The sequence below is a fragment of the Felis catus genome, chromosome B4, assembly GCF_018350175.1.
Source record: "Felis catus isolate Fca126 chromosome B4, F.catus_Fca126_mat1.0, whole genome shotgun sequence".
Classification (NCBI taxonomy): Eukaryota; Metazoa; Chordata; class Mammalia; order Carnivora; family Felidae; genus Felis; species Felis catus.
Genome location: NC_058374.1, coordinates 58825927 through 58841834, shown reverse-complemented (window position 1 = coordinate 58841834; position 15908 = coordinate 58825927). Strand labels below are relative to the sequence as shown.

At 35.6% G+C, this 15908-nt stretch overlaps 1 protein-coding gene across 29 annotated transcripts in view; it reads left to right on the top strand.

The window, feature by feature from the left end:
* The window catches only part of LMNTD1 (lamin tail domain containing 1), a 533991-nt gene that overhangs the window by 412772 nt on the left and 105311 nt on the right, over positions 1-15908 (top strand). For 26 of the 29 annotated variants that reach the window (XM_045061565.1, XM_023256865.2, XM_023256862.2 and 23 more), the window contains 5 exons: positions 2071-2269; positions 12173-12359; positions 12905-13024; positions 14693-14907; positions 15475-15646. In XM_045061565.1, the coding sequence (XP_044917500.1) occupies positions 2071-2269; positions 12173-12359; positions 12905-13024; positions 14693-14907; positions 15475-15646 (893 nt within the window). The remainder of the gene's footprint in view (positions 1-2070; positions 2270-12172; positions 12360-12904; positions 13025-14692; positions 14908-15474; positions 15647-15908) is intronic. The other 3 variants (XM_045061574.1, XM_045061573.1, XM_023256866.2) reach the window with 2 other exon arrangements.

Genomic DNA, 15908 nt, shown 5'->3' with positions numbered 1-15908 from the left:
AGTGTAGGGAACTTTGAGGGTATATTAATTATCAAGGTTTACTGAAAAGACCATGGTCTTGGAAACAGAGGACGTAGCTCTAAACTATATTTCTACTTCCTGCACTGGGAGATTTTAGGTAAGGGCATTTAACATCCCTGAGTTCCATTACCCACAAGTGCAAAATAGGGATGAAAATGTCAACTTCACAGGGCTGGCCTAAGAATTAAATAAAATATTTATGAAAATTACCTAGCATACAGTAAGTACTAAATAAAAGTTAGTTGTGAATCTGAATATATCTACAAGCACCTTCTCATTAAATAGGTTAAATTTGGGGTCTGTATTTCAATTACCAGTCAACAAGTTTCCAAACTGGTAGCACAAACACACCCATGACTCTTGATGCCTCTGTTTTCCTCTATTATTCTGTGGACAGTTAAGCCTGGCTGCTGTTTATCTGTGTTTCATTTTGTTTCTGATATTTTCCTATTTCATTTGGGGATTTCACCTAATGCCATTATTACCTATGCTTCATTGTTTGTATGCCTAAAATATATTTTTTACAAAGACCTCCTAAGATCACACTGACCTTTAGCAGTGACCAAAATCCATACACTCAAAGGTGAAAATACCAACTTTACATCTAGGGAGGGAATATTTTTCCTTCTTTGTCACTGTATCATCATGGTGTATGTCCTATATTTGGATTAAACTGTGCAATCTCTTAGTATTAGGGGGAAAAACAAAACATAGTTGTTTCCCCTTGCAAGATGAGACTTGAGCTGAGCTGTATTCTTCTCCTTCAGTTACCGTAGATTCAACTTCTATAGATAGATACCTGGGTTCCTTTCTAGATTAAATAACAACTGGCACTAAAATTAATCCATCTTCTTTCTTTTTAGAATACAAAGATAATGTATAATCTCCTTCCCCAAAGAAATTTAATGATTAAGTAAATACTCACTTGACTGGAAATGAACTAATTGAATTCCATACATTGCTTCTAGACAAAATACTTTGAGGAATTCTTTTTAGGAACTACGTGTTTACTCCTTTCCATCTTTCATCTTGTTTTGGCTTTGTTAAAGACACAAGAATATAAAGCAGACTCTAGATTGCCTTAATCCTTTGATGATTTTGGACCCAGTGTCACATTAACCAAAGTCCCTGAACTACAATAATTGCTATCACTTACTGAATATTTGCTGAATACTAGACACTGTGCTAGACAGTTATCTACATTTTCTTCAATCCTCACATTGACTTACACAAGGTAGTATAATTTGTGTTCAGGAAAATGGAGAATTAAAAAGTTTAAATCCACTGGCTTACTAAGTGGCAGAGCCTGGATACAATTGCAGGTCTGTGTAAATCCAAGATATTTTGTTCTATCCACTCCATCATGGTCCCTCTCTGAAGTGTTACTCTCTCTGCAGACACATGATTAGGTTTACTCAGCATGGTTCTTTCCATGCAAAACCATAATTTAAAAAAAAAAAACAAATTTCCAAGAGTATACTAGAGTCTGATTAAGCATTACTTTATCTTTCTAATAAAGAATTTTAGTTCATTAGAGGAAATTTAAGTCTTTATCTGGCACAATTACTAATTGTTGGTAGGAAGAATTCATTTGAGGTTTTAATTTATGGGTAATAATTTGGGGAGGATGGCTAATATGAAATAAAATAAGGTTGTGTTTATATATAACATATCCAAATTTGAGAAACTCAAATGTTTTACCTCCTGGAAAGTTTATGATGCTTCTAGTACATACGAAAGCTTATAATGCTTCTAGTATTTAATAATCAGTTGAGTAAAAGTCATTATGCCAGTGATATTATTGATAATTTAAGATTATTGAAATAATCTCTAGAAATTATGTGTTACTAAAAATAATCACTAGTTATTTTATAGACTTTGGCTTAAAGCTTTTAATTATCCTCATTGACTTTGACAGTGACCGTAAAATGTATAAAGAATATAATTTTGTAGAAGCAAAGAATAAAGATAGCAACTTTGGGTTCCTTTAATGCCTTTTTATTTAATTCTCTCTCTGTTGCTTTCCTCTTTGACTGATTTCTTTAAAAGGAGTCAACAGCTTCATAATGACAAAGAAACAGCCTCTGTCAGTCCTTGCTCCTGAGACAGCTGTAACTGGGGAAGGAGAAGATTATTTCCTATCTTTGTTTGGTGATTCAAAGAAATTTGCTGCATGCTCATTCCAGGCAGAGAACACCCGGAAGCACTTTTCCATGATTCTTGAAGAAGTGGGCCAATCTAGATCCAGGTACATATTCTATTTGAACTATTTAATATCTTCTCTTGGGATAGAAGCTACTTTATATCAGTAGAGAATTTTATTTCTTTTTTCTTAATGTTTATTTATTTTTGAGAGACAGAAAGAGTACAAGCAGGGGAGGGGCAGAGAGAGAGAGGGAAACGCAGACTCCAAAGCAGGCTTCAGGCTCTTAGCTGTCAGCACAAAGCCCAGTGCAGGGCTGGAACTCCTGAACCATGAGATCATGACCTGAGCCGAAGTCAGACGCTTAACTGACTGAGCCACCCAGGCGCCCCAGAAAATTTTGTTTCTAATCTGTTGTTACATCCATGATTTCATCTAAAACCCTAAACAGTTTGTTGAAATACAACTGTTTCACGTTCTGAACAATGATAAGAAATCAATGTAACTTTCTAGGGAACCAAACAAGGATGCTGATTTTTCAAAGATGCCAGAGAAAATAGCACTACATAATCCCTACAAATAAAGTCAATTATATTTTTTTATTATTGGGAAATCATTCAGATGGATTTAGTATCTTTTTTCTCTTCTACTAGTCTCTTGAGTTCAAGATATAAGGAGAAAGGTGGACTTATTCCTTGATCCATTTTTATGGTTGTTGGTATCTGGCAAAAAGAATTATCAGGATGAAAGTTGATATTAGAACTGAAATAAAAGAGTAGACTCATCTATACATTTACTTAACCCTGATTTTCTTGTTCCTTAACAACAGATTGAATTGTGAATTATTAGTAATAAACACATGTTGACAGAGGGTGTTAGAAGGCTAAAAGAAGTTGTTAGCCAGGTTTGATGATCAGACATAAAGGAAACATTTCCCCTTAGGTCACATTTCCTAAAATCACCCACTATTACCATTCAACTGTAGTGAACACCTAAGTGTTCTTTCAACCATCCAAAAACACTTCATCAAATTGTTCATTCAGTATCTATCTACCATGTTAAAAATGATGACTTGTTTGGGGCAAAAATTCAAAAAAGACTTGTGAATATGGTTTTAAGAACTTTCACTCAGGTAGATCAGAAAAGAGCTGCAGGTGTAAGGATTGAGAGAGAGGCAAATAATGTATCAAGGCATTTAGAGGAGAACTTTCTCCCAGCTAAGGATGATCTGGGAAGACTTTGTGAAGGAGTTATCATTTAGAATTATCTTAGAAAGATAAGTAAATTTGGGGTATGCAAATTTGGAGTCTTTGAGAACATCCTAGATCACTAGTTCTCAACCCTACCTACACAATTGAATCACCTGAGAAGTTTTTAATGTCCTGATCCTACCCTAGACTCTGAGTCAGATGTTCTAGTGCTGGAATAGAGCATGGTATTTTTTTAAACTCCATAGTAATTCTAGCACACAGCCAAGGTTGCGAACCACTATCTTACTTAGAGCAAAGGAACAGCATAAACAAACTGAAGGAGGCAGAAAAAGCTAGGATCTAGGAGATATAAGGCATTTTACAGCATTGCTCCACTGAGCAGTGTATCAATTAGTGTAACAGGGCTGTAGGGGCCAGATTTGGGGAGTGATCACAGTGAGCCTTGAATACCAGGCTGAGGAATTTGATCTTCACAATGGGCATGGGAAGCAATGGGAAAATTTCAGACAAAGGAGTAACAGGATCATGATTCAGAACGTTTAATTGTGGCAATGAATATTATGAATGAATGTTGGAGTAGCATTTTGTCAAATGCTTTTTATGCATCTACTGAGATGATCATATAGTTTTTCTTTCTCAATGTTAAAGCAACCCTGTGCTCTTAAAATAAATCTCATTTGATCATAATGTTAACCCTTTAAATATATTGTTGAATTTGATTGGCTAAAATTTTGATTCAAATGTTTACATCTATGTTTGTAAAGAGTATTGATCTGTAGTTTTCTTCTGTAATGAATGTCTTTGTCTGCTTTGGCATCAGGGTAAAACTTGCCTCATAGAATGAGTTAGGATATAATTCTACTCTCATTTTCTAGCTGAGTTCCTGTAGGATTGATTTTTTCTTAAATATTTCATAGACTTCATCAGCAAAGCATTCTGGGCCTGAAGTTTCTCTGTGGGAAGGTTTTTACCTACAAATTCTATTTCTTTAAAATAGATATCAGTATATTCCAGTTATCTGTATCTTCTTGAGAGAACATGAATAGTTTGTGTCTTTCAAGCAATTTGTCCATTTCATCTAAGTTGCCAGATTTATATTCATAAACTTGTTCAAGATATTTCCTTATTACCACTTTAGTATCTATAGAATCTGTAGTGATGTAACATTTCTTATTGCTGATACTGGTCAGGTGTGTCTCCTTCCTTTTTCCTGATCAATCTTGTCTGAGAGTTATCAGCTTTATTAAACTTCTTAAAGAACCAGTGTTGGGGCGCCTGGGTGGCTCAGTCGGTTGAGCGTCTGACTTCAGCTCAGGTCATGATCTCGCGGTCTGTGAGAACAGTGTCCAATATCTTGGAAAACATCAGTTCATATAATTTCCCCTAGATTCTTAGTTGTTTCAGGTGAGAAGTCAAATCAATTTCTGTTACTGAAACTCAGCTAGAAACAGAAGCCTCTTCTCAATTTGATTGTTTTCAGTAAAATATGCTGTTTATTTCCTGCTACCACTCATTATCTCTAAGGATGTTTAATATATTCCAGCAGGAGGAAAAAATAGTAGACAAACAAGAAACAAAATGAAGAAATTATTAGAATTTTCACTAGCTATGCATGATCTTTCTTTCTACCTCTGAGACCATATATTAACTTCCAGGTCAGTTCTAGATGCCTCAGGAGTGACCAAACTACATTAAGAAGGCTACCTTCCCACTCATTCTCATTCTCTACACTTCCCTAGGCAGTTGTTCATTCTGTAAATCTAGAATCAGGATGGTAGGAAGCTGTGGGCCAAGATGGGTCTCACCAAGATAATGATAACTACATGAATAGTTTTTGTCCAAAATAGCTTATAATGTTACAAATCTGAGGGCTTTTCTCTTGTAATAGCAATGAGCTGAATCAAACTCCCTGAGTCTTCCTAAGTTTGTCTTCTAAAAACGTATAGGTCTTGGGGCGCCTGGGTGGCTCAGTTGGTTAAGCAGCCGACTTCGGCTCAGGTCATGATCTCATGGTTTGTGGGTTTGAGCCACCATTGGGCTATGTGCTGACAGCTCAGAGTCTGGAGCCTGCTTCCGTTCTGTCTCCCTCTCTCTCTCTCTCTCTCTGCCCCTCCCCTGCTTGTGCTCTCTCTCTAAAATAAATAAACATTTAAAAAAATTTTAAAAAACCTTATGAGGTCTTAAATACTGTACCCCTTCATCAAACCTCCCACAACTATAAACATAGGTGCCAATCTGTACAGAGAATTGTTAGGTAGGTGTCTATTGGAAGAACTGACACTCTAAGGTAATTTTAGCAAACTTTAGAGTTGTAGAAACCTTAATGTAGATAAGTAGCATGAAGCTATCAAGAAGAACCTAAGAACTAGATAAATCAGGGCTTAAATAATGGAAAGTGTTTGTTTTTTAAAAAGTTACATAGCCATATGTTTCTTCAATCTCTTTACTAATCAGTCCCATGCCAAGACTCCTGAAAGAATGATTGGTACATTTTACACTCTCAGCATATCATGACTTATAAGCAGAGGTCTGAAGTCACTTTTCTACTAAAGAAAAGTGGGAAGGCTTATTGTAAAAAGAAAAAGATAACTAGTAAATGCTGTGTGATAGCAGTTTAACAGCCCTGCCTCTGTGAATTTCTATGTACTGTGTGAAGTATTTTCCTATAGCTTTTGGCCAAATATCAAAAGGCAGGGAAATGAAGTGATTAGCCCTGACATGGGTGAAGTTATTTTTTCCTTCAGACAAGCTAATTTATTCTATTTATGTGCATAAAATAAAAATTTAAGATCAATGAATAAACAGTTCACGTAAATAATGGAAGGTTTTTGAAAAGCAACTGTGCATATTCCATTATGTGTATGATAACAAAAGGATAACGGAACTATTCTAGGTTCTTATCTGTTTAAAAGCAAAACTCAAAATAGTGCTCATCTCCCATGCAAAAAAAACAAGTCTGAAAAACAAAAAGGCATCTTGTCAAGAAATTAAAGTATCTCACAGAGAATTCAGTAACAGTAGGATGAGGATGACATAGAGGAATTCTAGGCAAAGAAGAGTAAAATGTTATACCAACAATTTAGTAAGAACCATAATGGTAATGCAAAAGAAAAAACAGGTATGTAAATTACTCAAAAGTAAACCTCTGCAAAACAGCCATTCTCATATAATGCAATGGAAGTATGAAATTAGACCGCTATTTTTAAAGCAGTTTGGTAGTGCATATTGAGATTTCATGGATGTTTACATTCTCTGTTCTCACAATTCCTCTTCTAGGAGAGGAAACTCAGAGTGATAGCCTGACATTTTAAGCCATTTTCTCCTCAAAACAGTTGCTAATTTGAAACCAGCAGCTAAGAAGCTGAGAAGTTAATCATATATTGGCAGTCTCATAAGACTAGGTGAATAAATATTGAGATTCAGGGCCTGTCAAGAAGGAGGACCATTGATAAACAACCCAGGCTTTCAGGTGGAACCTCAAAGGGTCACCCAATAGTAAGAATTTACAAGGCATACAAAATGACAAAAGTTGACCAAAAACTAAGGTTAAAAATGGACATTAAAAACAGGCCTAGGTAGGGGCACCTGGGTGGCTCAGTGGTTGAGCGTCCAACTTCAGCTCAGGTCATGATCTCATGGTCTATGAGTTCAAGCCCATGTCAGGCTCTGTGCTGACAGCTCAGAGCCTGGAGCCTGCTTCAGATTCTGCGTCTCCCTCTCTCTCTGCCCTGCCCCCGCTCATGCTCTGTCTCTCTCCCTCTGTCAAAAATAAAAATAAACATTAAAAAAAAACTTAAAAAAAAACAGGCCTAGGTAGTAAAGATATTATGGTTATCTGACAGGGATTTTAAAATAACAATGACTAAATATTCAAGGAATTAAATGACAAAATAAATATTTTATTAGCTTATTCTCTTATGAAATTATCAAAAAGAAATTCTAGAAGTAAAAATTCCAATAAGAGAAATTACTATTTCAGAAATAGTTGGGTTTAACAATATATTTGATGCAACACAAGAGAGAATTATTACACTAAAGCATTCTCAGAAGAAAATACCCAGGCTGAATTGCAAATTTTAGAAGAACAGACATTTGAACTACTTGTAACTGAAGTCCCTTAAGGGGGGGAAACACAGATTAAGACAAAACAGTATTGGTCAAAATCCAACATAGAAGTTTCCCAACCTAATGAAAGATATCAAGCCACAGATGCAAGAAGCACTGCCAACTCCCAGAAAGATAAAAGGCAGAAAAATAACAACCCAAATCTCTGATTACATTGTAGAAAAACTTCTAAAACAGAAGACATAAGGAAAATCTTAGAGAAAAAAAGACACTTAAACAAAAGATTGGTAGTGGTTTATCATTAGAAAAACAGAAGACAGAAAACAGAAGACTTTGGCAACATTTCTAGCACACAATTTAAAAATTTATAAGAAGTGTATGTTAGTTTTCTATTGCTGCCATAACAAATTATCACCAATATAGGAACTTAAAATTACATGAATAATACTTTTATTACTGCACAGTTCTTCTTCCAAAAATATGTGTATATATTTAAATGCTATTTTAGAAATACTATTAACTCAATTATAAAAATGTAAAACAACCTTATAGAAGTGGAAAAAATAATATGAACAGGGAATTCACAGAACAAAACTGTGTGGCCAATAAATAGCTTACTCAACTTCTCTATAATCAGGGAAAACAAATTTTGTACCCATGATATTGAAAATATTAAGAAATTTGAAACTTTCAAGTGTTAGTAGGGATGTGGGGAATAAGAAGAGTGACTACCAACACTTGCAAAGACAGTGAGTAAAGCATGCAATGGCATGAGTTATCACAAGTCTTGTGGTAAATTTTAAGACTTCATGGTTACAGTTTAAGCAAAGCTAGGCGGTAGGGGGAAAAAGAAATTATGTACAGCCTCGTTTCCATGCTATGAAGCTGGTGTTTTGTCTGGAAGTATATGGTAAGATACTGAAGGGTTTATCCTTGAACAAAGATTGCTCTGGAAGCAAAATGGAGACTAGTTAGGAGGGTACAATACTGGAGAAACCAGTTAGGACACTATTACAATATCATACAAAGGTGATGAGAGCCTAATGAAGATAGCAGCAATAGGGATGGAGAAAAAGGGATGTATATAGAAAGATATAGGAATAGAATCAATAGTATTTGGCCACAGATAAGGCAAGGTTAAAAGAGTGCAAAAGTAATGGAAATTCCAGGCATGGCCAACAGAATGAATGATGACATAATTAACTAGAATAAGTTTCCCACTCTTCCCAAATGATGAGTTCAATTTGGGGAATGTTGATTTAGAGGCACCTTCGGGGTCTGTGGTCAATTGTTTCTATGGGTTGAAAGCTCAGCTGGAAAGTCTAATTTAGATTTAGCAGTCATCAGTGTATTAATGCTTACTTAAGCCTTATTCATAGATGATATCACCTATATGGAGTGTGATGAGAATAAAAGAGGGTTAAAGACAGAATCCTGGGGATCAATATCTGAGAGATGGGTGAAGAGGAAAAATCTGAAAAAGAGACCAAAAAGAAAAGAGAGAGAGAGAGGGAGGGAGAGAGAGACTGAAAAGGAGCAACCAGACTGAAAGAAGGAAAACAGTCGACTTGGGTAAACAAGAAGAGTTCCAAAAAAGAGGCCATATCTGGCAGAGGCAAATACCACCGAGATATTAAGACAAAGACTGAGTTGGTGGGAATGTAAGTTGGTACAGCCACAGTGGAAAACAGTATTAAAGTTCCTCAAAAAATTAATATCATAGGATCCAGCCATTCTACTTCTGGGTATATACCCCCAAATGAAAGCAATCTGAAGAGATAGATAGATGGCACTCCTATGTTTATTGCAGCATTTACAATAGCCAAGATAATAGAAGCAACTTAAATGTCCATCAATAGTTGAATATCTATCTATCTATCTATCTATCTATCTATCGAAATCTTACTCAGCTGTAAAAAAGAATGAAACCATTTGCAACAACATGAATGGACCTAGAGGGTATACTTCTAAATGAAATAAGTCAGACAGAGAAATACAAATATCATATGACTTCACTTATTTGTGCAATCTAAAAAACAAAACAAACAAACAAACCAGAAACAGACTCATAGATAGTGAAAACAGACTGTTGGTTACTGGAGTTGTGAGAGCTTGGGGCCAGGTAAAATAGGTGAAGGGGATTAAGAGATACAAACTTTGAGTTATAAAATAAACCAGGCTGATGTAATGTACAGCATAAAAAATATAGTCAATAATATTGTAATAACTTTGTAAGGTGACAGATGGTAACTAGACTTATCATGGGGATAATTTTGTAATGTGTAAAAATATTGAATCACTATGATGTACACCTGAAACTAATAGGATATTGTATGTCAATTATACTTCAATAAATATACTGTAATACATATTTGACAGTTGCTAAGAGAGTGGATCTTAAAATTTTTTCTCACAAGAAACAACGTAACTCTGTATGGTGGTGGATGTTAACTAGACTCATTGTGGCAATCGTTTTCCAATGTATACAAATATCAGATCAATATGTTGTAAACTTGAAACTAATATAATGTTTTTCAATTATATATCAATAAAAAAAATAAGTAACCACTCAATTTATCTCAGTTTACTAACCAAGAGGATATTGGTCATCTTGGTCTAAGGCAGAAGTAGATGGTAGTGGATCGAGGAGTGAATAAGAGGTGAAGAATTATTGACATAGTCTTTCCAAAAGCTTGATTGTAATAGCAGTATGAAGTGGAAGATGAAGGAAGATTGTTTTTTTAAGGTGGTGGCTTTGAGGTGGTTTGAGGATACATATACATTTGGGGAAAAGGGGCACTGTGGAAGGAGAGGTTAGTATCAAAGGACAAAAGAAAAATAATGGATTGAGATGCTGAAGCAGTGGGAGGAGGTGGTGAGCAGAGGGTTTCACTGTAGATGGGAGAAAGGCCCCTCTTCCACTGAAACAAGATGGGCTGGAACAGAGAAGAGGTAAAGTGGGTATGGGTGAACCTGCTTCTAAGAGGAAAGCAGGAAAACATACTTCTCTCTAATGGCCCTGTTTTCTTAGTGAGATTATTTGCTGAGAGTAAGGATGGAGATGTGAGGCAGGGATTTGTACATTGTTAGAGGAATAATGGACCGTGCTGGTTTAGCTCGTATAGAACACAACTTGCTAAAACACACACACACACACACACACACACACACACACACACACACACACCTTGCTGCCAGTTACTAAGAGAGTCATTAAGGGCCCACCTGTGGTTGAAGACCAATTTATTCTGTGGCAGTAATTTATACGTGTGTGTGTGTTTTCTAGCAGTACTCAACCACCAGGCTATATAGACTTTAAACAATTTGAATGTTTGCATCAAACCTCTTTGAGAATGCATTAGTTGAGTGAGACAGAAGAGCTAATGCTAACATTTATTGGGTACTCTTGGACACGGCAATCTCTCTCTAAACATGTCTGTAAAATGCCCTTGTCTGTAAAATGGGACTAAATAGTACTTGTCTCACTGGTACTTGTTGGAAGAATTACATGAAATATTAGTGTTCCTCAGATTGTTTACCATGACCTTCAATAAGAAATGGGTAGCCTTATTGTGAGGATTAAATGAATATCTGAAAGTTCACAATGCCTTTCCCAAAATATCTGAGGACTTAATGTGTTTCAAAATTCTGAATTTGGGGAATTTGAGGAAAGTAATATGATGACCAGAACACATATTACATAACATCCCATCAGGGCTTAGAAAAGTATCCAAAATCAAACATTAATTTTTCTACAGCCAAACATAATTAATATTCACACAAACCACAAATGAAGACTCTTAATAGCCTCCCAAGAGTTTCAGGTCGGATTATGCCACCGAAAGAATTCAGGTCAGATTTTTCCTCAAATGTATATTTTTGTCAAGTTTTTATTTAAATTCCAACTAATGGACATACAGTGCAGTATTAGTTTCAGGTATAGAATTTAGTGATTCATCACTTCCATAAAATGCCCAGTGCTCATCACAATATCAAACGTATTTTTTTAAGCTTTGGGGTTTTTTAGGATTTTTTGGATTTTGGAATTGTGGATATGAAATTGCAGTTATAGATACAATCTTTACAAAGTACCCAGCACATAATAATTATTGGTTATTATTACTGGCATTTCACTTTTAAAATGATGGCTATAACCCACAAATGGGATTTCATGTGACCCACACTCTAAGAAATGCTAACATACAGATGTTTAGCCTGGTCCCTGGTACACACTAGGCTTTCAGCATGTTGCAGGGAAAAATTACCATTTTATATTTGTATAACATTTTAAGTTTCAATCATTCTTTTTAAGCATGTAGTTGCTATTCATCTTCACAGTAACTTTATCTGAAATAATCTGAATGGTTTAACTTTCCTCTTCATTTAGATGGTAGTTTCATGTCTCAGTGCTTTTATGATGAACAGAAGGAATGTAAATAATGATAAACACATCTTCCTATGGCATTTATACCTTGACACCTAAAGTGCTTTCTAACTTTTCTTTAATTACTTTATGTGAAAGAATTTTGTTGCATAGATAAACAAGCAGAACCAAGAGATCAAGCCATTTGTCTTAGGTTATAAAATACACTATTTCTATATAGACTGTGTCCAACAGACTATACAGCTATTTGAAAGTTGTACTTTCAAAGCATATTATTCAATCCTTAAAATGAGCTAAAGACACGTTTCTCTAAAGTCGCCTTATAATCTTTGTGTTTTATTTTTTCAGTGCTCTTGGAGACATTAAAATAGCTGAAGTAAATGTCAAGGGTTTATTCGTGAAGCTCATTAACTCTTCCCTTGACAAAGAACTGGAGATTGGAGGTCATATTCTCCAGCAAAATGTGAATGGACAAACAGTCTCTTTGTACCGCTTCCTTCCAAATACCATAATGCAGGCCAATCGCACAGTAACAGTGAGTGCCAGATATAAATGCTGTGATGCTCTGAACTAGAATTGTACAGGAAAAACTTATCTACCCAGCCAGACTGGCTCAACACCAGTTGTTTCTTCATCATTTGATCTCTACGTAAAATGTGGTTTCTCGTTGTTGTTGGTTATTTGTGCCACTTTGTCCATCCCTAGATGTAAATTAACACCCGTAATTCAATTTCCATTGCTTTCCTCAATTTAGTGTACAATACCTTTTGTTTTTATGATTTCACTATTAAAATGAAATACTTAGGTTCCCAAAACTAAGCAAACATAATCCTTAAAAGCAAAGAGATTGTTTGCTTAGAGAACAGGTAATTAGTTGATGCTGGAAGGTTTCCTTTCTTTTTTGTGCTTTCCTTTAAGTCATGTACAGTAGCTTGGTTTACACAGCTGATATTATATATTATGCAGTCATATTTTAAAACCTCATTGTTCAAAATGACACATTTCAATGACCCCCTGACATATACAAAACTATGTGAAGCTGCAATGGCATTTGTCATTAACAAACCATTTTTCTTATAGGTATGGGCAGCTGCATCTGAAGCAAAGCATCAGCCACCATCAGATTTTCTTTGGAGAGAACAAAAAATGTTTAAAACAAGCCCAGATTGTACAACAATTCTGTGCAAACCTAATGGTGAAGTCAGTGTCTGATTCTCAACAATAGCTTTTAAAAGAATGCAGAGCTCTCCTTAGGTTCCCCTTCTCCTCTTAGCTGACTCAATTATTTTCCATCCTTAAGAGCTCAGATAGAACCATCACCAACTGCAATAACATGTCAGGCAAATCAACAGCATCCTCTTCCCAGGGCCAAAATGCCAAAGAGCTACTTACAAGTTGGCAAAAATAATTTTCATAGCCCATATTTATAAGAAGTTACTTCAAATTTTAGAATCAGGGATGGATTTTATTTATGATATTTAGCCCAAAGAGTGGAATAAGAAAGGAAAGTACTACATAGAGACCTTTTCTATTCATTTCTCAATTATTTGTTGAGATTATTGTCCATTCCAATGGCTGTAATAAGTGCTGAGAATATAACAGAGTAGGATATGATATCTGCTCTTAAGATATTAATATTCTAATGAAAGAATCTATAGTCTAATTTGTAACAACTATACTTTAAATCAACTTCACCATAAATTAAGTGTATTAGTAATAATTTTAGGTAACTTATTCCCAGTATTTGACAATTTTATATTTTCACTCTATCTTTTCCTTAGCATAATAGTAGCGTTAAGTATATGCCCAAAAACACACTAATAAAGTTGAAAGCTATCTTTGTTTACAACAAAAAAGTTAATCTTTTTGCAAAAACATTATTTTAATTTTTCTTAAAAAATCTTTTTTTTCTTACCCCCAGTCTAACTTACTATGTCATATAACTACTAATCCAGATAATATGTTAATTGGGATCTATCCCTTTGATTGTCTTTCTTGCTACATTCTACCTCATTCTTAGATTGTACTCTCTCTTTTGAGTAGACTTGCTAATTTATTAAGAGCCATTTAATGTCTTTCTGTAACAACAGCAGTTGTTAGATAGGGAGACCACTCATTAGCTGTAATTTTGAAGCATTTACTCACTTACCTTTAGATCTTTCAGCGGGCTAAAACTGAATTTTGTAATACTTCTAATGATTCTCATTGATGGGAAAAATAGGTGATATAATCTAAGTTATTTCCTCAGCCTTGTAAAAAATCATTGGCAGATTATGATTAAGGCATTTCTGTTTCATATTTTTCATCACATTTATCCACCCATTTATTTGTTCTGCAAATGCATTTGGGGTTTCTACTTTGTGTGCACACTGTTCCCAGACACTGCGTGTTGAACGAGAGACCAGATCTCTGAGCTCCTGGAATGCCTATTTGAGTAAATTGTCCTTCCCTGAAATGAAATTAGTCTTTGTACTTATACTGCTCCTTTTACTCTGATTTGAACTACACAACTACTTACAACTGCTTTTTGCATAGTTCTTTATAGTTAATGAAATTTAGTAGCTTAACTGAACCTCACAACACCCTCATATAACAATTCCCTACCACCATCCTCCCCATTTCACATATGAGGACACAGTCCAAGATAATAAGCAACTAATCTGTCTGAGGTTATGCAGTTTGTAAGTTTCAGAATTGGAAACTAAGGCCAGGATGTCTTATTACATCCTCACTGTGTGTTTTATTAATTCACCCATAGTAAGTGAGTGGCATTAAATTGTTTGACTTTGAAATTTTACTGCAATAAGCCTATGACATTTAAAAAAATCTATCCATCGGTAGTTGACATTAATGAATCATTTTTGTTAGGCTGTCGCCTGGTACACTCCTATTCACTGGAAACAAGTGTGGGAGAAATTAGAGACTGACATTGAATTTGACAGATGCTCAATAGTAAGTCCAACGTCTCGAAGACACATATTTCATTGGCCAACAGCTATATCTACAACTAAAGAAAAACAAGACAAGTCTAATAAGGATACCTCAAAAAATCAGATGGAACAAGTTAGAGTTTTTCTTAAAAGGTAAAAGTTGTTTGGATTTTTAAAAAAAAATTTTTAACTGAACAAGTAGGAATGACTGGGTGACAAGTAGAGACATGATGAATAGGTAAATCAATAATGACAAAAAAAATCCTATTTCAAATAGAATGATAAAAACCATAATACTAGTTGTGTTTTGTGAAAAACACAGAGAAAGCAGGGTTATAGTCATGGGACAGTAAAGGCAGGTGACTTCCGCTAGGCAATATCGAGACCCCTCCGGCCATTTCACTTCTTAGTGGCAATGCTGTTAGAGGCAAGGCTGTGGAGAGGTGAAGAGATGAAATTATCACCATGTCTTTAGCAGTGCTTCGGTGGAGGGAATAGTGAATCATCTAGGAATTTCATCTTGGATCAAAAGTTGCCTTGTGGCTTAACGTGAGAATTTGTTACACATGTGTGGGCAAATACTTCTGATGTGATAAAAGCACTGCCCACATGGTCTTAAAACGTGGTCTTGAAACATGCTTTCACTTTAATTGAGGTTCATTGATAATGAACTATGATGATCCCTTTTTGGTTCACTTTAGACTTAATTTTTTTTTACAGAGAAAAAGAAAACCCACCAACCCTTTTTCCTAATAGCAGTCCTTGGTGCCACAGTCCCAATGTCCCTGCACATCCCTACTGTCCTCTGATTGAACCTCACAATACCAGCATGGCTGGAAGCAGCTTAGATAGACAGCCTAGGCCTCAGTCATCTGGGTCTGATCCAGCCCAGGTAAGGCAAAGTATTTATTCCACTGGAGAGTTAAGAGATGTGGGTGGGAGGAGGAAGAGAGAGGAGGAAGGAGGAGAGAGAAGGAGGGAAGGAGACCTGGTGAAAGGGGATAAGTGATAAAATTCACTAAGTACTAAAAACTATTTGGGGCATTTGGGTGGCTCACTCAGCTGAGCATCTGACTTTAGGTTTTAGATCAGGTCATGATCTCATGGTTTGTGGGTTTGAGACCTACATAGGGCTCCACAGTGACAGCATGGAG